This window comes from Lactuca saligna, chromosome 7 (genome assembly GCF_052625555.1).
Source record: "Lactuca saligna cultivar CGN05327 chromosome 7, ASM5262555v1, whole genome shotgun sequence".
Taxonomy (NCBI): Eukaryota; Viridiplantae; Streptophyta; class Magnoliopsida; order Asterales; family Asteraceae; genus Lactuca; species Lactuca saligna.
In genome coordinates, this window is record NC_136423.1 from 4,104,176 (window position 1) to 4,127,651 (window position 23,476).

A 23,476-nucleotide genomic window follows, 5' to 3' on the forward strand; every position below is an offset into this window, starting at 1 on the left:
ACATCACATGGGATCAGGGTTGGATAATCTCAGAGTGTTGGATTTGGCTCTGCTGCGCAGCTCTCGTTTGAGTACAACCGTTGTATGGACGAGTCTTTTACTCAAAACATTATCCGAGCCTTCAACAGCTGAGGATTGGTTTTAGTGGAGTCAGAGATTTTCCTAGGGTAAGCCTAGGATAAAGATATCAATGAACAGCAGTGGTAAAAAGGGATCTAGTGGAGTCAAGGCAGTCCTTGAAGAATGTACAGATAGATGTGGAAGGTAGTATGGGCCCGTACTACTGAAAGCAGATGATCCGTACCCGAACCGAGGAAGATCGAGATAAGACCAAGGAACATGTAGTGGATGTGGTTCCTCAAGAGGTACCAGTATCGCTAACAGTCATTGTTTATATATTACAGAATAGTGATACTACGATTGAGGCCAGCAGTTGGCAGTTCAGGAGAGGGATCAGGTTCGGGATCAGGTATCGAGTTAGGGGATGAGAGGCTACACGAGTTCATCGCGTCAGAGATCACCAGGGGCATCCTTGAGTCGACTCCTATTATCTTCGGGTCGATCAAGGAAGGGATAATTGAGTTGATGGAGGATCGCCTCAGGGCATTCAGGAGCGACATGGCATCTGGCCAGTTGGGATCTCGCATGCTGTCCTTTAATGACTTCAGGGGCAGTGGTGCGCCGGATTTTCACGGGGCAAAGGACCCCATAGCTGCCAGGCGGTGGATTGCAGACATCGAGTCTGCACAGTTGACTAGCTTCTGCCCCAAGGGGTCGAAGGTGAGATACGAAACAAGGTGTTTGAAAGACACAGATAGAGACTGGTGGGAGTCTGTTGGTGACTCATTGGGAGCCTCGGCTGTCGAGGTTATGACCTAGTCGGACTTTGTGACCAGGTTTCAGGGCAGAGTTTGCACCGACTGTCGAGCTTCAACAACTGGCTAGGGAGTTTTTAGATATGAGGCAGACGACGGAGACCGTGGCGGAGATCACCGCCAAGTTCCGGGAGAGGGCGTTGTTGGTTCCCCAGTATGCAGGTGATGAGGATATGAGGCGGAACCACTACCATGACATGCTACGAGCTGACATCCGGGAGCATGTTAGTTTTTCAGCTTGTCGTACCCTGGATTCCATGATTACCAGGGCTAGGGAAAGGGAGATTGATCTGGAGCATAACCGGAAAAGGAAGGTAGAGGAGGGACAGGTTACAGGGGATTCGGGGAAGAAGCCCAAGAGATCAGATGCTGGGCCGAAAGGCCGGTCAGGACCGGGCCGCTGCAGGAAATGCGGCAGGCCACATGAGGGGGCATGTAGACTGGGATCGTCGGGTTGCTACAAGTGCGGCAAGACGGGGCATTTCAGCAGGGATTGTACTACCCCTGCACCGGTTATTCAGACGTATGAGTTGTTGTGCTTCCACTGCAACCAGAGGGGCCACAAGAAGGCCAATTGCCCCAAGTTGACAACACGCATCAACGCTAGTGAAGGCTTCAGCTCCAGCGACCATGCGGATCACTGATGGTCGGCAGGGCAAGGCAGAGGCTCCAGTGGTGCGGAGCCAGACATTCCAGTTGACTACCGAGGAGGCACGCGCCACACCCGACGTGGTGACTGGTATGATTCTTTATTTATGCTTTTATGTTATGCTGCTGTAATGTTGATATGTTATATGTATGTACTCTGCTTAGGATCGTTCCATGTAAACGGTATCCCAGTTCAAGTGTTGTTTCACTCGGGGGATACCTGATCATTTGTTTCTCTTGCGCTTAGCAAAGAGTTTCCTAAGTCTTCGGGCAGGTTCGATTGCCCTTTAGAGGTGGAAATTGTCGACGATCGGTCGGTGCGAACATCAGAGGTTTTCCAGGATTGCGTATTGAGATTGTTTGAGGAGCATTATCTGGTGGATCTGGTTCTCATACCTTTACGGGGGAACAAGGTTATTATTGGTATAGATTGGTTAAGCCACAATGGGGCAGTGATAGACTACGCGTAGCAGCTAGTGCGAGTCAGAGCCCCAAGTGGGAGAGAGTTAGTGATTCAAGGTGAGAGACCACAACGAGGGTCAACCTTATGTTCAGTGGCGAGGGCAAGGCACTACCTCCAACAGGGTTGCGCAGGCTACGTCGCATATGTTATGGATACACGGGAGGCGGGTAGAGCGACGGTGGACGAGGTGCCCGTAGTACGAGAGTTCGCGGACGTATTCCCCGAGGAGCTGCCTGGGATACCTCCGGAGCGCCAGGTGGAGTTCGGAATCGACCTAGTCCCTGGTGCGGCTCCCATAGCCAAGGCACCCTATCTGTTGGCTCCTCCCGAGATGCAGGAGTTGTCTACGCAGTTGCATGAGCTGCTAGACAAAGGATTTATCAAGCCAAACAGTTCACCCTGGGGAGCCCCGATTCTGTTTGTAAAGAAGAAGGACGGGTCGCATCGGATGTGTATAGACTATCGAGAGTTGAACAAGGTAACAGTGAAGAATCGTTACCCACTCTCGATGATTGATGATCTATTTGATCAGATGCAAGGAGCATCTTGGTTCTCCAATATCGATTTGCGTTCAGGTTATCATCAGATGAGGGTCAGAGAGGAGGATGTGCAGAAGACTGCGTTTCAGATGCGCTATGGCCATTATGAGTTTGTGGTGATGTCGTTTGGGCTCACCAATGTTCCTGCCGTGTTCATGGACCTCATGAACCGCATGTGCAGACCGATGTTGGATCGGTCTGTGATTGTTTTCATTAATGACATATTGGTTTATTCAAAGACGCAGGAGGATCACGAGGGGCTTCTCCGAGAGGTGTTGGAGACCCTGGGGAGAGAGAGCTTATATGCTAAGTTCTCCAAGTGTGAGTTTTGGTTACGCGAGGTGCAGTTTCTTGGGCACCTTGTCAACCAGGATGAGATTTTAGCAGACCCGGGCAAGGTGGAGGCTGTAATGAGATAGGAGGTTCCGAAGTCTCCATCCGAGATTCGGAGTTTCCTGGGTTTAGCGGGCTATTATCGGAGATTCATCCAGGACTTTTCCAAGATAGTCGTACCATTGACCAGGCTAACAAGGAAGGTCGTGGTCTTTCGTTGAGGGCCTGAGCAATAGGCAGCGTTCGAGTCACTGAGGCAGAGATTGTGCGAGGCGCCAATCTTAGCCCTGCCTAAGGGCATAGAGGATTTTGTTGTATACTGCGATGCGTCCATCTCAGGTTTGGGCACGGTATTGATGCAGAGAGGGCATGTCATTGCCTACGCGTCGAGGCAGCTGAAGCCTCAGGAGGCGAATTACCCGACGCATGACTTGGAGCTGGGGGCTGTTGTGTTCACCCTCAAGATTTGGCGTCATTGCCTCTATGGGGTTCGCTATACCATTTACACAAACCATAAGAGTTTGAGGTACCTCATGGATCAGCCGAATCTAAACATGAGACAGCATCAGTGGTTGGACGTGGTAAAGGATTAAGATTGCGAGATCCTTTATCACCTAGGGAAGGCCAATGTGGTGGTCGACGCGCTTAGCCGTAAGGCAACGCTGATCCGAGATATCTTCCTATGGATGACAGTAGTGACTCAGCTGTTGGAGTGGATTCGGGAGGCTCAACAGGAGGCTATGAAGGAGGAACATCAGAAGAGTGAGCGGGTTGTGGGACAGGTTTCCTCCTTTGACTATGATAGCCGAGGGTTATTAACCCTTCACCGTAGGGTGTGGGTCCCTTATCATGGTGGCTTGCGTCAGGTTCTGATGGAGGAGGCGCACAAATCCCGATTCTCTATTCATCCCGGGGCGACGAAGATGTATAGGGATCTTCGTCTAGACTATTGGTGGCCTTGCATGAAGTAGGATGTGGCTTGGTACGTTATGCGGTGTTTGACCTGTAGGAAGGTCATGGCCAAGCATCAGAGACCGCACGACAAGATGCAACCATTGGACATCCCGTTGTGGAAATGGGAAGATATTACGATGGATTTTATCACAAAGCTTCCTAGGGCCGCGCGAGGAATGGATTCGATATGGGTCATCGTGGATCGATCAACCAAGAGCGCCCATTTTATTCCAATTCCGGATAGCACATCGGCCGAAAAGTTGGCCGACATCTATATCAGGGAGATAGTGGCGCGGCACGGGGTGCCAATATCCGTGATTTCAGATAGGGATGTGCGTTTTACTTCCAGGTTTTGGAAGAAATTTCATGACGAGTTGGGCACTCGTCTGCATTTTAGCACCGCCTTTCACCCGCAGACAAATGGTCAGAGTGAGCGGACCATCCAGACACTAGAGGATATGTTGCGGTCATGCGTGCTAGACTTCGGTGGTAGCTGGGATACCTATCTTCCTCTAGCTGAGTTCTCGTACAACAACGGCTACCACGCGAGTATTGATCGACCTCCCTTCGAAATGTTGTACGGGAGGAGGTGTCGGACCCCGATATGTTGGGGTGAGGTTGGCCAGAGGGTCATGGGGAGCACCGAAGTGGTGCTCAAGACGACCGAGAAGATTCAGCAAGTTCGGAGCAGGCTTCAGACTGCACAGAGTCGGCAGAAAAGTTATGCCGACAAGCGTCGTTCAAACTTGGAATTCCAAGTCGGGGATATGGTTCTTCTAAAGGTGTCGCCATGGAAAGGCGTCATCCGATTCAGAAAACGAGGCAAGTTGGACCCAAGGTACATCGGGCCATTCAGGGTTGTAGCCCGGGTGGGCAAGGTGGCATATAGGTTGGATCTGCTAGCCGAACTCAGCCAGATCCACAACACTTTCCACGTCTCTCAGTTGCGGAAGTGTTTGGTGGACGACTCGGCAATGGTGTCTTTGGAGGATATTCAGGTCGATGACAGCCTAAATTACATCGAGCGGCCTGTGGCAATCCTCGACAAGAAGTTGAAGGATCTGAGGAACAAGAGGGTGGAACTCGTAAAGGTGCAATGGCAGCACCGAAAAGGATCAGAGTGGACTTGGGATCCGGTGGAAGAGATGATGGAGCACTACCCCGACTTGTTTAAGGATCGAGCAGCAGACTTCGAGGACGAAGTCTAAAATAAGTGGGGGAGATTTGTAGCACCTGGTCCCCGATACGTATTTCTTGTTATTAATAATTCTAAGTTCATGCATTTTTGCCTTGGACTTGGCGAGTTGAAGGACCGACTCGCCGAGTAGGAGCGGGATGAGACGCGGGGTCTGAGCCTTGGACTCGGCGAGTAGGCCCTGTTTGGGCAAAAACCCTAACCGGAGTGTTGGCACCCTATTTAAGCACATTAACTCGACCTCCCTTGTCCCTAACACTTCCAGAGAGCTGTAGTGAGAGACCCTAGCCCCCATACTGTTCTTGTGGGTGATTTTTTGCTTGGTGAAGGAAGTTTGGAGCTTAGAAGAAGAAGGAGGAGGTTGAAGAGTGCAAAGAGGGGAGTAGATCCGAAATCTACACTGTGAGAGACTTCCATTCAGGTAGAAAAGTTCCTACCTTGATCACTAGGTCATTAGATACCATTTTTGTTCCAGATTGGTGGTTTTCAAGCCCTAAAACACCAAACTTCATGTGTTTGTGCTTAATGATCCGAAAGGACTTCAGACCTAGACCTTGTGGACGTATTAGAAGCCTAAAGTTTATGTGGTTGAAGTGATTGAGGTCCCCATTGGGTGTATGATCTCATAAAGAGCTTGGATTTGCCTTTTGGAGCTTCAAGGGCCATGCATGCATGTAAAGTTTGCAACCTTGCGTGATAAACATGCCCTAGGAACATAAATCTATGGTTTTGAAGCATTGCATGTCTCAGATTTGGTTTATATAGGAAATGAGTCAATGGACTCGGCGAGTTCTTTGAAGATGGCCTTAGACTCGACGAGTTGGATGAACAACTTGGCGAGTCCTATGAAGATTGTCTGGTACTCGACGAGTTGTTCTTCAAACTCGGCGATTTAGATGAACAATTACTGAGTAAGAGGGGTTTAGATGTTGAAGGTCAACCCTTCGTATTTCCACACAAAATTATCAATCTAACATGTTGCAGTAGTCCCAGAAACCCAAATCCTCATAAAGGATGCTCTGGTGAGGATTTGGAAGCGAGTGGGAGATCTGCTCGAATGGACTCGACGAGTCGGATCGCGAGCCGGTTCTATCATCCTAAGTAGTGAGTTAAAGGTGATGCAGTGAGTGGGAAAAGGGACTTGGAGAGTGGGACCGGGTTAGTGGAGAAGGACTCGGCGAGTCGGTGCCATGACTCGGCGAGTCCAGTCAACTGGAAGTTGACTTTGACCAAGGAGTTGACCTTGGACCAGGGGTGGGTTAGTCATCTGACCTAAGGATGTGTATGAGTGGCTAATCTATGTTTATGATTTATAGCCGAAGGATTACCGATTCAGTAGTTAGGCGCTTAGCAAGCAGACTTTCAGCAGCTACTTTTCGAGGTGAGTTACCTTCCAATAGCAGTGGGTCTAAGGCCACAATGTCGGCCCACCAGTAGGAGACGTATGATAGATGATTGTCTTTGTGATATCATCTAGGTTTGTTACTACCTTATATGTTATATGCTAGTATGATATGTTGTATGTGATAGTAGTAGAGTTCGGTTGTTAGGACCGAAGGGTAGTCAGACACCCAGGTACGTCTGACAGTATGTGATGATAGGTTTGCATGCTGGCTTGTTATGTTATATGCGATAGAGGTAGTAGGAGGGGACTGGTCCCCGAGTCCGGTTGTTAGGACCGAAGGTAGTTCAGGCACCCCCGATATGTCTGATAATATGCTTATGTTATGTTATATGTAGTAGGGGTGAAATAGTCCCCGAGGTTCGGTTGTTAGGATCGAAGGGTAGTCAGCACCCCAGAATGGATTGACATGGGTAGGTCGGCACCCCAGAATGGCTGTACCAGGTAGGTCGGGCACCCCATAAATGTCCGGTAGTATGTATGTGATATGATTGTATGGTATGTGGTACGATGGGAGGTAGTGGAACATCATACACACACACACACATTGGATTTCCGCATTATGAGATGTTATGAGATTGTACTCTGACATTATTATTATTTTCATGTTTTGGGTTCTCAAACACAAAATATGTTTTATGAAATGATATGATCGGATGATGTTTTACTATAAATATTTTACAAACCACTTATTTTAAATGAAATTTTTGGGTGTGAAAATTGGGTCGTTACAGAGAGTGTGCATAAAAAGAATGCCTTAATATGACTTCGTATGAGGAAGTTATGATTTTTTCAAAGTTTCGACTAAGCAGTATGCAACTTGAATCCTCGATTTGAGATCGAGTGATTTTTAGCCGAAACAATCTAATTGAGAATCGAATATCTCATCGATAGTAGTGAAACGATAAAAAGATAGGCGAAAACGGACGTGGGATGAAGAAGTTATGAATTTATAACACAGTTTTCCTGTCCCGGCCTACTAAAAATAATACAATAGTAATATATTTATAATATATTAAAAATAAAGTCAAAATTATCCAACGAAGTCTAAACGAGAGTTGCAGATCATATTCTCATCTACGCGTCGATATAAAGAACATCGAAATCGGAGTTCGTATGCGAAAATTATGAATTTCTGAAGTTCGGGGCGCGAAACCCGAAAACTGTCAGCCACCACGACGTGGCAGGAGCTCTGGAGTCTGTCAAACCCACTTGCAATGAAGACCCAGCCACCACGACGTGACAAAGGCAAATTTTTCCCTATAAATAGATTTGAAGGGCCAACTGAGTTTGGTTGCTCAAATTCTCTCATCTCACTCATATTACCTCGATTTAAATGCAAATAAGTGCCCCCGCCCCCCCAAAGCCCCAGTATCATCCCGAGACCCGAAGCAAGTCCCGAAGCTCGAAGATCCCGCGAAGAAAAGAGTTTTTGAGCTGAAGCTCTGCCCGCAAGAAGCCCGGTGAGTGAAGTGAAACCAGTTTCACCGAAGAATACTACTTCTACAAGTCGTAGTGCTATCCGATCATCTTTTGATCAAGTGAGTGTATAGTTACTTTCCTCCAACGCATAATTATGAAGTATTTTATGCAAAATACGTGTTATGTGTATATTTTATTGTTATATGTGTGAATGTATATCTACTTTCTTCTATCTCATAGATATGATTTATTCTCTATGAAATACGTGTTATGTGTATGTGTCTCATTTGTTGATTGGAATATGTATTGAATGAGAATGTTATATAGGTTTTAAACTACATATATAAATATGTATTTTTATCTACTAATATGTTGGGTAGAACATGGATAGATAGTTGATGTGTGATAAACAGATGAGAGACCTCGATGTTGTTTTTGATTCAGTCATCTAGCGGAGTTTAGATGACGACCACAGACTTTTCTAGACAGTCCTGTGGAACACTAGCAGGTTCACCACCTGTAGGTGTTAATGAACTTTGGTGTTCATTCGATGTACTCCATCCCCCTCGTGGGTTTCTTATTTGACTTATATTGTTGAAGAGCCCCCGAAGCATGTATTGTCGCCCCGATTGAATATTCTTAGACTAGGTCCCTTGTGTTAGTTGTCTTAGGGACGTAAAGTGAAAATAACGGGAATGGGTAATTGAGTTATTCTTTGTTGATGAAATTAAATTAATTATTTATTGTATGTTGAAAACCCTATATGCTCACCAGGCTCCCAAGCCTGACCCACTCAATTTTCTTTGTATTACAGGTAGTGGTGTCAGAGCATAAGTTGGATGACTTGTCAAGTTATTTTTGGATTATAGACCTGTTGTTGTAAATACTGTTGTAAGGTCTGTATTGAAATGTTTATGCTTTTGGTCTGTTTATCGGAACATGACATCCCGAGTAATGTAATATAATGAAAAATACATTTCTTTAAGAAATGCTTTAGTAAATCTTATCTTTATCATATTTCATTTTGGGAACAAATTCCACAACTCTTTTAATCAAATGATTACTCTAAAATCATTTTAAAAGCATAAATTAAACCGGTCTTTTTCTGGTCGTGATTTTGGGGTGTCACACTACCCTCGCACTTCGACCATTGTTACTTGCCCTTCTCGGTCGTCGACGTCGATAAAGGAAACAGTAGGCACACCGTCTCCGAGGTTATGTATACCACTGAGTTTTAATTTACGTACTTAGTAGCTTCTCTATATGGGTATCTATAATCTACTCAGTTTATCTGTTTCCCACCGCATTAGTTCCTTATCTTCCTCTTTCATTTTATCTACAAAAAAGCCCTAATCTACGAATCAAGATAAATCAATAAGCACTTTCTGAACTCCTTAACTCTATACGATATACATAATTTGGTCCAATTAGGGCTTAACGAGATTCATAAAATTAGTTAAAAGGTCGACACGTTGATGAACAATGGTCATATCTCATCAATTATTCGTGATGCATCAATAACAGTGAACTCATAATTAATGAAACCCTACAGGTACGTATTTGCAAGACCTTCTGGAAAACGATGTTTTATTGTTTCATCAAATGGAACAACTATCAACAGATTATGCAATGGCTCTCTCTTGCTCCGATTTCCATATTCTCTACCTAATGGTGCCAGAACTTGAGAAAGTTCTCGATCTGCTCAATTATTTTGCATTATTGACTGCATATTTCATGAGGTATTAATCATCACTTACATATGGAGTTATAATTTCTTATTTTAGTTTAGTGTTCTAAACTTTTGATGATGACCTTTTGTATATTCTATGATCACAACGGAATCAATCCTACTATGCAATCGACATGGTATGTTGGGTAGGAATCTCATTTTATGAATGCACATCCGAATTCAGATTTATTTTGGATGAACAACAAGCTTGTTGAGTCATAAGCTTGTGAGGATCCATCTACTTACCATATATAGATTTAGCCTCATTGTAATTGTAAAATGACTTTTATTACTGTTTGTTCCGGGTAACAAGAGATGCATCTCTTTTATCAAGGTGGATGGCTATTTATCTTTACACAAGGGAAGTTGATAACCTCATATTTGGACTTTCCATGAATCAATGTAGCGATGTCCTTGCAAGATGGGCACATGAAATCATAACTAAAGGTTTTTTACATTCCATATTATATTATATTATATTATATTAGGACGTAAAGAGGATAACTAGCAATACCAAAAGCATACAAGACACAATATCTACGTGGTTCGGTCAAGGTGACCTACGTCAACGTGCAAGAGGAGGGTATTCAATATTTCAAAGCTCTCAACACACAGGTGTCACCCCCCCAACCAGAACGATGGAAATGTCTGGGGGTGGGTGGATTGACTTCATGTACAATATCATAACAATTGAATAATAATGATCAAATCCATACAACCATTATATTGATCATTTATAAGTTTACATTGTATTCAAATCATTGTTTGCTTGATACGAAAATACATATGACAAAAATATATGACGTGATGTTGTAGCGCTCCATCCTCAAAAATCGTTTTGATTACCTATTTACTGGTTTCCTGAGAATACAAACAATTTTTAAAAAGTATCAACAATTAAGTTGGTGAGTTCATAAGAGTTTTGTATGAGAAAAATCTCTCGCTCTTTTAAGTCGTCGCATGCATGTGTCTAGGCTTAGGGCAACTTAAGGATTTATATATGTGTGGGTTATGGATTAGGCAAAATAAAACCTAGCTAATACTTACATCCTTTCAATTTTGTGACTGGATCGTAGATTTTACACTTTAACCTTTAACTTTCTCATAACGACAGTTTATACCCTAGACCATAATTCTTTACATATGAAGTTTATAAACCTAACCTTTTCAATTTGTAACGTAATTTGTAGTTCACATTAGGTTAAATAATTATTTCTAATTATTATTATATAAATTTATTGTTATTTTCACTAATATGATTTAATTTATTTCTTTCTAATACATTATTCTTTTATTGATTAATCACTTTAAATCTATGTGATGCATATTATTAATTTAGTTCATTTTCATTAATACTTAAAGTTTTATCTCTAATCATATAATTATTCATATTAATTATTAAACTCGTATTCTAAATCACTAGCAAGAAACGGGGCATTACAAAATGTATCATGAAGATGCACAAAACATTATAATAAGCCTTATGGGTTTGAATTTTGATTGTTTAATGTGTTGTCATCCATTGCCTCTTTTTTTCTTGATTCTTCACTTTCGAGATCTTCAACATTGGTTTTCCTAACCATTGTGGGTTGGCGAAATTAGTTGGCTTGATTATTAAGCAGTCGATGAAACATCACCTCCAATATCATCACTGTATGTTCACGTTCTTAATTGTTGAAGTATTTACATCCTCACAATTATCATCAATGAGGTCTCCTCCAATTGCGTTTCTCCCGGCCAAGGAAAATCATTGGCTATGATACTAATTGACGCGACACGAAACCGAGCTAATCAAAACAACATGTATTTGACATTGAATATTGGATCTATTAGAGTATCACACATGGGATAAGCATGTCTGTTAATAATTGAGATAAAAAAAACTACGGAAAACGAGCTCTTAATCTAAAACGTTAACTAATTAAAACTTGAAATCAAATGATATCGACTAATAAAATTCAAAAACCCTAAATAAATATAGATTAGCCTTATCTCCAAAGTTATTTTTGAAAGTCCTTTTTCCTGTCTAGCGTCTCTTCAAAATCAAGGCCACCCGTTCCACATCAGTTCAGGGATGGGGTGTCGATTTTATTGACAATTTTAGTCTTACTTTAATTGTGCTCATGCAAAGATACAAGAATCTTCCATCATTTTGCCTCATAAAAATTTAAAAATATCACAAATAACATTCAACTATATTTAATTCGTATATTGGTGGTATAAAACATATATTATATATAATTTGATTAACTTGCGTTGTTTTTCCTAATATCTACATTACCATCAAAAGTCAAAACTATAGACTCTTAATTACCTATAACATACAAACTGACTGACATATAAACTGTTAAGTTTTAAACACTTCCGATCCAAACTTTTATAGCTTCAGGCCTCCTTAGCCCGCCCTCATGGCTCATATATATGGGCACATTCCATTTTTAACTTTAGGAGTATAACCTAGGACTAGGGGTGTAAACGAGCCGAGCCGAGCCCGAGCCTGGCCAAGCTCGAGCTTGGCTCGTTTAATTTGAGGAAGCTTGAGCTCGAGCTTGAGCTCGATTCGAGCCTTAAAATGAAGCTCAAGCTCAGCTCATGAAAAATTTAGTGGGCTCGCGAGCTTAATCGAGCCTAAACGAGCCTCTATGCATATATATATATATATATATATATATATATATATATATATATATATATATATATATATATATATATAGAGAGAGAGAGAGAGAGAGAGAGAGAGAAAGAGAGAGAGGCTCGTTTAGGCTCGCGAGCCCCATTAATTGAAGCTCGGCTCGAGCTCGTTTAGTAAACGAGCCTCATATCTAGGCTCGAGCTCGGCTCGGGCTCGTTTAATTCGATCTCGAGTCGAGCTTTTAACGAGTCGAGCTTTTAACGAGTCGATCCCGAGTAGCTCACGAGTAGCTTGGCTCACTTACACCCCTACCTAGGACGTTAGGTCATTGCTTATTTATTTTTCAAATTAAAAATAAATTAATTAGTTGTTCAATTTATTTGAGAAAGTTTTTATGGCATGGGAAAGTTTTAAACTATTTGTTTAATTTTTAACTTTAGGAGTATAGCATGGGAAAATTTTTATGGCATTCCAGTTACCTTTACAAAAAGAAATGCAAACTATATTATAAAGATATGTTTAATAATTGTTATTTTTTTTGAAAAACCAAAAGAAATATGCAATTTCATAAACATTAATAATAAACCGTTAAGTGTATTTAACATGGAGTTTTAGAAACAAACCTATTGTCGACTAGTTAGGCTGTGTTTGGCGCGCCACAACTAACTTATTTTTCGAGTTTTTTTATGTTGTCGTGTTTGGTAAGCTAAAAAGTAGCTTATAAGCTAGCTTTTTGAAAAGCTACTTAGACTAGCTTTTTAGGAGCATTTTTGAAAATTTCCAAATACACCCCTTAATTAATTATAAAAACACATGCTCTTACATGTCCTTTTATGTAATTTTATATATTTCAGTTAGCTTTTCAGCTAGTTTTACAAAATATTATTTTTTATCAGCTAGCTTTTTATTTAACAGCTAACTTTTCAGCTATCAGTTAGCTTTTCAGCTAACAGTTAACTTTTCAGCTAGTACGATAAACATAGCCTTAACTTTAAGATGAACAAGATTTCATTTGATTTTCGATATTATTCACAAGATAGCTCCTAGCTTTTGAACCAATTTCCAATTATTCTCATAAAATTATTATTTTCCCTTTTTCCTTTCAATAAAATTTCCAAACAAAGATTATTTTCATTAAATTTGCCATCAAACATTTTCCTTTCAACGATGACATCTTTTGCTGTCATAAATTACTATTTCTTCTCAAATGCCATTTAAGATTATAAATTTGTATCCAATCAACAATCATATTGGTTTATATTTAATTGTCGATTTAAAAAAATAACCATTTTCGGTAACATGGTTCTCGTTTTGTTCCCCAAAAAAACCCCATTAATTTATCTGTGTCAAATCGACCCGAGTATTTACTATCACACCCATTTGTAAAAATAAACAAGATAAAGGGGGAAAATCATATGTTTAAATGTGAAAGGGCAGAAATTGAATAATCCTAAAATTACAATTCAAACCCCAAAATTTGTCAATTCATATCATGACAACCCTTATATTTTTATCCCTAATTTGAATCACACACACAGGGGTATCGCCATTTGTAGATATAGAGAGCAAAAACACACAAAATTTACCTCTCTCTCGTTCTTATCCATTAATTGATTCCGCCAATAACCGCCAAATTTCACAGAAAATTTAAAGCGCGTCTTCTCAAATCTCTGTTAGATCTTCACTCAGGTACATAGAACTGTAATCTCGTATTTGTTTATGCAAATGTATGAGATTGCGCGTTGATTGAAATGTGTAAATGTTTATTCTTTCAACCTGTTGGTGATTGTGTCTAGGTTTGTGTTATTGATGTATATCACTATATAAGTTACTCGATTTTTCAGTGTTTTTAGTGGCGAACTTCGGTGTAGGTTTTTTCTTAGGTTTTTTTTTCTCTGAAACGGACTTTTTTCTTAGTAAATTAGCGAACGAAGGAACCTTTGTTTGCTAAATTGGCAATGGATGGGCGGCTCTAGGATTAGGGTTTTGCAGAATTGATGAATAATTAGGTTTGATTTTTTTTTTTTTGGCAAAATTTAGTGTCTGTTTGTTTAGGTCTAGGTTTAGGCTTTGCATCGATAAAGAAATGATTTTTATGTTATCTACGTGGTATTATCTGCTGAATAATCTGGTTAAAAGGGTTCTTTACCCGAAGGGTTTTGCACAAATTGCCGAATGACTGGTTATTTAGTTGCTACAATTGATCAGAGGCTAAATGATCGGAATTCTCTTCAATCCATTCACAATGAAGTGGGTCTTTTTAAAGTTATAATGAACAAGCAACCATGTCTAGAGTTTTGCATGTTAACCATTGAGTTTGGTGTTATATCTAAATTTTATTATCTAATCACTAAAATTTCTCACTTTAAATCTTGAATACAGGTTAGAGTTTATCAGTAAGTCATCCGAGTGTTGCTTATCTACCGTCCTGACATAATGTCAGAGCCGGATGTAATCAAACCTGAGGTATCATATAATGGTTATTCCCTTCTTTTCTATATGCACTCTCTTTCTTATTTATTTGTTTTTGTACTTTATCTTTTTGGCTCTTCCAAAAGTATTAATTTTTAGGTTTGTTATATGTGTAAGGAGGTCTAGGTTATTGTCTTGCTGTATTCTGCCTTCATACCAGAAAAGATACTTCTGACATTTGATGTTAAAAGTTAGCATTTTTTTGTAAGAAAATGGAAATGGGATGTTGGTTGGATAGCAAAATTAACACATGATGTCTGGCAAGATTATTCCATTTTTTATATCATACATACAAACGTTTATGTGTTTTCAATACTCAACCTTATGAAATCTGACAGTCGATGCATTATCATGATCATGAATCAGTTGCATAGACCATGAAAGCATCAAAGTTCTGTTCACAAGTTATAAATATGGGCTAATCACTTATTTATGCAACAAACTTACACCTTTTTTACCCATTTATGCAACAAAGTGGATTTCTTAGCAATTTATGCAGCCAAGTTTCAAGTTTTTAACAATTATTTTACCAATTTATGCAACCAAAATTGTAAGATAATGCTTAAATTGACAAGAAATTCACTTTATTGCATAAAATTGGTAAAAAGTTGTAAGTTGTAACTTTGTTGCATAAATAATTGATTACCCCTATCAATAATGTTTACAAATTTTCTTGATCATAAATCAGGTAAACCAGGAAAGCTCATATCATGTTTACAGCTCATAAATTTTGTCTACAACTTTTTATAAATTCCGGTTTTGGTTTTTGGGATATGCGACCATATTTTTTCTATCTGGTTTAACATGAAAACAAATTTGGAAGTCTGGTCAAATTATACCTTTGCTTTTTATGGGTTTCAATTTCCCAAAAGTGCAAAAGAATCATGTACTATGTGGTACCAGACTTTTGGGGTTTTGAAAATTCCTCTAAGGTTTGTGAATCCTAAAAGTGTTCAGATTTACATACAAAGTACATAATGTGGCACAATGATTTGATTCTAATGTTTTTTTTTTTTTAGATGATGAAATCTTATATATGGCTTCAAACTGCTGATGGGTCGATTCAACAAGTGGAACAAGAGGTTGCTATATTTTGTCCTTTGATATGTCATGAGATACATGCAGGCATGGGATCTTCAAAAACATACCCAATCTCTCTTCCAGCACGAGTAAATCCTGTCACATTAAGTTTAATCCTTGATTATTGCCGATTCCATCAAGTCCCAGGCCGCTCAAATAAGGTACGCATCAAATTTAAAAAAATAAATAAAAACATTTTGGGAAGAAAAAAGAAAGTACATTGCTATTTTTTTTTTTTGTACAGGAGCGGAAGTCATTTGATGAGAAGTTCATTCGGATGGATACAAATCGGCTATGTGAGTTAACATCTGCTGCTGACAGCCTACAGTTAAAGCCATTAGTTGATCTTACAAGTCGGGCACTTGCAAGAATGATTGAAGGAAAAACTCCTGAAGAAATCCGTGAAACTTTTCATATACCCGATGATCTTACAGAGGTGGTGTTTGTTGTATATATTCATGATTTATGAAATAGTATATGCTTTATTATTTAGCAGTTAGTAATAATAAAATCTTCAATTTCTTGCAGGAAGAAAAGTTAGAGCCTTTGAAGAATATAACTGATGATCCTCGGATACGATTATTGAATCGACTTTATGCACGAAAGAGGAAAGAACTAAAAGAAAAAGAGAAACTTAAGGTAATTAATGTTTCCTTGTTTGTTATTATTGACAAGACATGACATAACAGGTTGTACTGTGTGTGTGTTTGTTGTACCTGGACCGATGTCATTGGGACAAAAGTTGCAATTTTTTGTCCTGCCCAAAAAGGTGGAACAGTCAGGGATTTGTTCTCTTTTTGTGAAAAAGACATAAATGCCCTTCTGTTAAGGTAAGTATTCTTTTTTTCGTGTTTGTGAGTATGACAAGACATGATGACATCACAGTTGTTCTTGGACTGTGAGTGGGACAAAAATTGCAATTTTTTTGTCCTGCCCAAAAACATGGAACTATTTGGGACATGGAGTTGTTCTTGAAAAAAGACGTAAATGCCCTTTTCTGTTGGGTTTGGATTTTCAGAATGTTGAGGTGGAAGCGGAGCATGTAGATGATCGATCGGTTGATGAACTTTTGTCATTTATAAATGGAGAAAACGGAGGTACCTCCCTAGCATCAGTATGAGTACTTGCTTCTCTTTCTATAGTTTTTTTTTTATATTTATTTACTAAATGTCGGTGGCGATTTACTTGTTACAATTGACACTTTTATTATCTGATCTTTGAATTGCATTTATATTTTGATGTTTTTCATTATTATTATTGCAGAGTCGAAAGAAGTAAAAACAGCAAAGAGCAAAAAGAAAAACCGAAGAAGAAAGGAGCAACATAAGAATAATGTTCCTGTATGCGCTATCTCAGATACTTCATCTACAAACAATGCCACCAAGGTCATAACCGTATATTATTCTTTACAAAGCGATCGAACAAGTTCTTCATTTTTTTTTTTTTTTTTTTGTGAAAAAAAAAAGAAAGAGATAGAGAGACATGTGTGTTATGCTTACAGGAATCAAATGGTATTGGTTCTGTGGGGCATGATGATGATAATAGGGTGAAAAGCCGTTGTCTACCCAATATCAATGAGCTTTTGAAGTTGCAAGATTCAGAAGATGATAGATTTGGACTTGATGATGAGTTTGATGATTGTGATATAGGAGATGGGATAGATCCTGAAATAAAAGAGCAAATTGACAGGTACTTTGATTTAATATTCTTAGTAGGGTAAAAGGGCGAATTGAATTTGAAAATTGAAAGTAGAATGGTATGATTGGTGTCTTGTCAGAGAAGTGGAGGACTTTGCACGAAGGTTGAATTCTGATTGGCCGGAGAGAGTGCAAGAGCTTCTATCTCTAGGCCAAGAACGGAGGCCAACTTTATATTCTGTTTCTGTTAATGGAAATGGAAATGGTTGCTCGGCAAAATTCTCAAGTATGTTTCTTTTTAACCTTTTTACTTTTTACTTTTCACTGCACCCCATTGAACAGAACAAAATCTAAGACTTTTGCTAATCCTGTTGGTGTAATTAATTATAAATTAATTACTAATGGACAGATTCAACAAGGCTGGAGATGGAGAAGCATGACAAGTGATGAGAGGAGAGGAGGGAGACTCAGATTTTGACCTTAAAGAAAGAAAGAAAAAGAAAAAAAAGAGATTAGAAATGTACGGATGGATGGATGGATGCCATGGGAATTGGGATTATTCTCAAGTGTAAACCACCTCACCTCACCAGTCACCTCTAATGACGTTTCTTTGTGAAAACCCAAATGATGCATGCATGCAATTTTGATTTGTTTTTTTTTTTTTTTTTGGTTGGATAATAATCTCAAGTTCAAGTTTGTACTATTATTTAATGGTGTTTTAAAAATAAACAACCAAAATTCTACTTGCTAAAAAAACCCTCCAGACTAGCTCACAGCAGGATAAAAATAACCATTGCCATATAATGACAAAAAAGTAGGTTGTCTAATACGCTGTGTTAGGATTTAGGACCGAGTTTAAGTTCTATTCCTGTACCTTGAATGTCTCGTTTTAATTGTTATGATGGTTAAAATCTATCCAATGAAAATTGAAAAGTAAGATTATTTTTCATGTCTTTGATAATCAAATTTTTTTTAATGCTCTTTTAAAATTAAAAACTTGTGTTAACTTCACCACATGATAGACGATGTTGTTCGTTGACCCTTTCTCAATTTCACTCATTAGCAATGACAACAGACCTCGGAAGGTTGGAATCCTATTATAATGAGGTAGGGTAGGTAGATGTCAAAATTTGTCTCTCCACAAAAGTGGATACAGGATTTCATATTAGGCTTGACGCTTTTTTTTTTTCAGTGGTGAAACATAATATAAAAACATAGAAACGATCAAATACATCAATGGAGTGGAAAGGAAGTTGATTTTGTATCCAATTTCGAGCTTGGAATTGCCAAGGTTGAAGATGTAGCCAGGTGCGAAGTGCGATTTGCGAAGGCAACTTTTCTTCAATATGCCACTGCTGATTTTTTTTCTTCTTCTAATTACCGAATTGGATCCCACACAAGGGCGGAATTACCTAGTTGGTAGGGGTAGCACGGGCAAATAATCAATAGATTTTATTTACATTGAACTATTGAAGTCGCTGCCAGCTTGCTTAAGTATTACATTAAAAATACAAATGTTATATTGAAACCCAGTAATTGGTGGCTTAGCCCATTAAAAATAAATAAAGTATTTTTTTTCTTATGAGTTACGAAGGAAAAACAATCGAAGTCAATTTCTTCTTTTTTGATTTACCGTCTCCAATTTGGCACTTGCTCACTTACAGAATCCTCATGAAACAAGTAATTTTTTTATTTTTATATTTTAATTTCCATCTTTAACGCTTTATGTTTTGGTTTAATTTAGTTGTTGAAATTAAAAACCTAATTAGTGAATTAGTTGCTCCATTGTTACGATGTTGGTGATATTAGGTTGTAATATTTAATTGTGAATTTTAAATCTTAATTTTGTTTGTAGGGCTTAATTGATTTTTTTTAAAAGAACATTGGATGTTGGTAGTAGTGATGAAAGTGGTGGAGAAAAAAACCCTTAATAGAAAGATGTTTTTTCCGCAATAAAGCTCCTGATTACCGACTTGCGTAATAAAATAGGTGATGATTTAATGAACAATACTTTAATTTGCAGTGTAGAAAAAGAATAGCTTGTGGATTATAAGATTGAGCGAGTGATAGAACGCTTTCAAAATATGAGTAAACGAGACCAACTTTGAAATGTAAGACTTTTGCAGTACTTTGTTATTTCTAAAGAAATTGTAACTTTAAAAAAATATATCGTATTATCTTTTATCGGGATTTTGTGCCACTCCTTGCAAAAATTTCTGATTCCGCCACTGATCCCGCAAGGACCAAGGCTAGCATAAGCCATTGGGTTATTGTCTATTTCATTTTCTTTTTTGGGCTTGAAATGTTGGATTAAAAATATTATATCTTCGGGCTTTTAAACTAGAGTGACATTTTTTTTAAGTAGTTGCACAAATTCTTTACACTAACACAATAGTAAAAAAAAATCGAAATTGTTGCACCGCGTACAAGCAAGTTAGGCGTTGCCGGTGCCACTATTGGACACCATACAAAACCGCATCTATCTTTCTCTCCATGGAGATGAGCGATTGTGTCATAAAGATGACCTTCCGACATGTGCAAAGTGAGGGAACTTGTCTATCAATGAGGAAAAACATGAATAAGAAGAAGAGAGTAAGTCAAAACAATATTGTAAAACTCGCCGAGTTGTCCGATTCCTCTGAGTACTCACTATTCAGCCTCTTACCGAGGCGAGTTACAGAATCCCGAGTACTCCTCGATCGACCTCTTATTAAACTGAGCGGTGTTGTAAAACTGGTAAACTCGGTGATTAATATGTATAATATACTTAATGATTTATTATTTAACACACACACACACACACACACACATATATATATATATATATATATATATATATATATATATATATATATATAATTCTCAACGATTATTCACGAAGTGAGACCATTATGCGTTTTTTCTATTTTTGTGTATTCACATGTATTTAATTTTGTTATATATTTTAATCAACTTTTGAATTTAACTTATGATTTTGTCATATAATTTCCCTAAAAATATGTATACATGAATTATCGAATTCGAGTACCCCCCGAATAATCCCGAGTACTCGCTACTCGGCAGTCGCTTTTATCAGATCTATGTCACTCCTAACGATTTTCTTATAGCAATATTGAATATCCTATTCAACAAAATTCTACTACAAGTCCACCTCAATGTCCTTATTTCACCTCAACAAGGTGGCTATTAGATAGCCACCCTCTACTTTAACAAACTCGCCTTAATGTAAAGGGTGATGTTTACCTCCACGCCAACTCCCCATTAAATTTGAACCAAAAATACTATGTTTTAAATATGCTGATCTATAGCCCTTTTCAACTCAATTTTAAAGCGACTACCAAAACAATGTCATTTGTCAAAATTGTAACAGCCCAGAATTTTCAGGTATTTATTTTGGACTTAATTATGGAAATTGTGAGTGGACTCGGCGAGTCGGAGTCCAGACTCGCCGAGTAAGATCACGGATTTAGGTGCGGGTTCGCGTCCGGACTCGACGAGTCCAAGAGTGGACTCGGCGAGTCCACGCTGTGTGGTGAAACCCTAATTTCCGGGGTTTGTGGCCTATTTAAAGGGCCTTATGGCCGTCATTTGTGCTTACCCAACCCTTAGAGAGAAACCTTTGAGAGCTGGAACGTTTTGAGAGAGAAAGGGAGCCTTATTGACCTTGTGTGTGTGATCTAGCAAAGAAGGAAAAGGATCTAAGCAAGAGGAAGCAAAGGAGGTTGCTATTCAGTGGATTTGAAGCTTAGAGCATCGATCTAGAGGTATGAATTCGATCCATTTTCTGATTTGTGGAGTATAGGGAGATCTAGGGTTTCTTATGGACATTTATGGAATGATTTGATGCCAAATAGTCCCCTTCTTGTGTTGAGACTCTGGATCTGGATCCATAGAGGTCCAGAGAGCCTCACTCTTCCTGCTTTATGTATAGAAATGGAGTTTATGGCCTTGAGATATTGAAATTGAGACAAAAACATCATTTAGGGTCATATAGAGATTGTATGGGCATCAAGATAGTGACTTTACGTGCTAAATAAGCTTGGAAGGACTAGATCTATGGGTTAATGGACTGGATCTGACCTCATGAACAAGTTTTAGTCATTGCATGGCATGGACTCGCCGAGTCCGAAGAACAGACTCGGCGAGTAGTATAAATGTTGCCCGATCATACAGCGTGTGGTCTTGCCGAGTTGGGAAGGGTTGACTTAGTGAGTCAGGGGGGAAATCAGAGTGGACAGGTGCACTGAGTCAAGTTGGACTCGCCGAGTTGTTGTTGAGACTCGGCGAGTTGAGTCGTGGTGGCCCCACAACTCATGCCAGGAGGGGCTCGTCGTGTTAGGGGAATACTCGACGTGTCAAGGGAGGATTTCAGGGAAATTAGTGTATACGCTCAGACTCGCCGAGTCACTATATGCACTCGCCGAGTCCGGTCAAAGTTGACCGTTGACCGTTGTTGACTTATCAAGGAGTAGCCAACCTTAGCTGGGAAAGTGTTAATTAGAGTTGTATTGTGATTTAGGAGGACTATAGCTCGGGAGATCGAGCACTAGTGATTTCAGGACTTACGACTTATCGAGATACGCGGGGTGAGTCTTCTCACTATACTTTACCTTAAATAGGTAACCATAGTTATGTGACAGAGTATCTGTATGCTATGTATGTTATGTGTTGTACTGCATTATTTCTATGTGATTTATGTTGTGCATGTTTACAGAGTTAGAACCGGAAGGTTCACAGAGTTAGAACCTGAGGGTTCACAGAGTATGGGTGCACGGACCCACAGAGTCATAGCCTCGAGTGGCTAATATGTGTTATATGTGGTATTTTGGGGAACTCACTAAGCTTTGTGCTTACAGTGTTTGATGTTATTGTTTCAGGTACTAGTGACGACCGCGGGAAGGCGCCGGCTTGATCCGTACATACACACACGGAGTTTATACATTTGTGATCTTGGGATTTTGTATTTACTTGAATTGGATAATTAATATGGTTGTTTTATGAATATTAAATGAATTATGTTTTACGAAAATTTGAAAATTTTGTTTGAAATTCACGGTGTTACAATTTGGTATCAGAGCCTTGGTTTGAGGGATTCAGGTACACCTTCGGGAGTATTTGAACTCAAATTGAGGATTTGGAAAAATATTTTCAAAAGAAAACTTAACTTTTCTAAGAGTAAAAGATTTTCTTGAAAAATTCAAGGAAGAAACATGTGTACGATCAGTCGGCGCCCGAACGGTGATTTCCTAAAATACCCTTATATTATATGTTATGGTGTAATCTCTTGTTAGAGTAGGCTATGTATTCTTATTAGGACTAGAGTGCCCTGATTTGTGATGCCTTAGCCTAGGGAGATGTGAGCTGCTATGAGATGCTTGAGAGCGAATAGGTAGCAGTGAGGAGCTTATGAGAGATCTGTTAGGGAGTGATAGAGTACTTGGAATTTGGGATCCGAAGAGGAAGATTTGGGGTGTGTACTGAGACAGTGTGGACAATAGTATTGGGCCCGTACTACTGAAAGCACCGGGGCGGTGCACGACCCAAATAAGAATCTTTGGAATACCAAGAATCAAGGAGGGATGGATTGTCGAGTGTGAGTATGCTCGAGCGGATTCTAATTTATCGTATGTTGTATTTCAGAGGTTGATCATGGTGAGGACACGTCATATGCCGGAGGGTGTCGGGGCTAGTGATGAGGAGATCCGACAGATCATTCATGAGGAGGTGGCTGCGGTCATCAGAGCAGAGATACCAGAGATGTTCGGTCTATTAAGACCGTGCTGATCGAGACTTTCGACGAGCGTTATGCCGCTCTTTCTAAGGGTGCGGTTGCGGCGGCCACTGCAGCTGTTGCTACTGCTAGGCCGCAGGGTGGCGACGCGTTGCTGTTCCGGGAGTTCAGCAACACGAAACCACCGGAGTTCGATGGAACCCAGGACCCGGTGGCGGCCATGAGATGGATTTCTGACATAGAGGGGTGTTTCTTCACTTTCTCATCCCTTGAGCATCTGAGAGTACGGTTCGCATTGAACCAGCTTCGCTTGGGAGCGAAGGACTTGTGGAAGTTTGTCACAACACATTTTTCGCCTGCTGAG

General features: G+C 39.7%; 1 protein-coding gene across 1 annotated transcript; it reads left to right on the top strand.

Moving 5' to 3' along the window:
- Positions 1-13,704: 13,704 nt before the first annotated feature.
- SK20 (SKP1-like 20) lies at positions 13,705-18,044 on the top strand. The gene is made up of 10 exons (XM_078964424.1): positions 13,705-13,881; positions 14,575-14,658; positions 15,684-15,905; positions 15,989-16,180; positions 16,273-16,383; positions 16,763-16,841; positions 17,008-17,129; positions 17,246-17,433; positions 17,522-17,667; positions 17,791-18,044. Exons 2-10 carry the CDS (start codon positions 14,629-14,631, stop codon positions 17,826-17,828), a joined length of 1,128 nt encoding a protein of 375 aa, XP_078820550.1. The 5' UTR covers positions 13,705-13,881; positions 14,575-14,628; the 3' UTR covers positions 17,829-18,044.
- The last annotated feature ends 5,432 nt before the right edge of the window (positions 18,045-23,476 follow it).

Coding starts and splice junctions, on each gene's coding strand:
- SK20 (XM_078964424.1), top strand. CDS start 14,629: ATGTCAGAGCCGGATGTAATCAAACCTGAG. Junction 16,384..16,762: donor AAGAAAAAGAGAAACTTAAG/GTAATTAATGTT, acceptor TTGGATTTTCAG/AATGTTGAGGTGGAAGCGGA. Junction 17,668..17,790: donor TTGCTCGGCAAAATTCTCAA/GTATGTTTCTTT, acceptor ACTAATGGACAG/ATTCAACAAGGCTGGAGATG.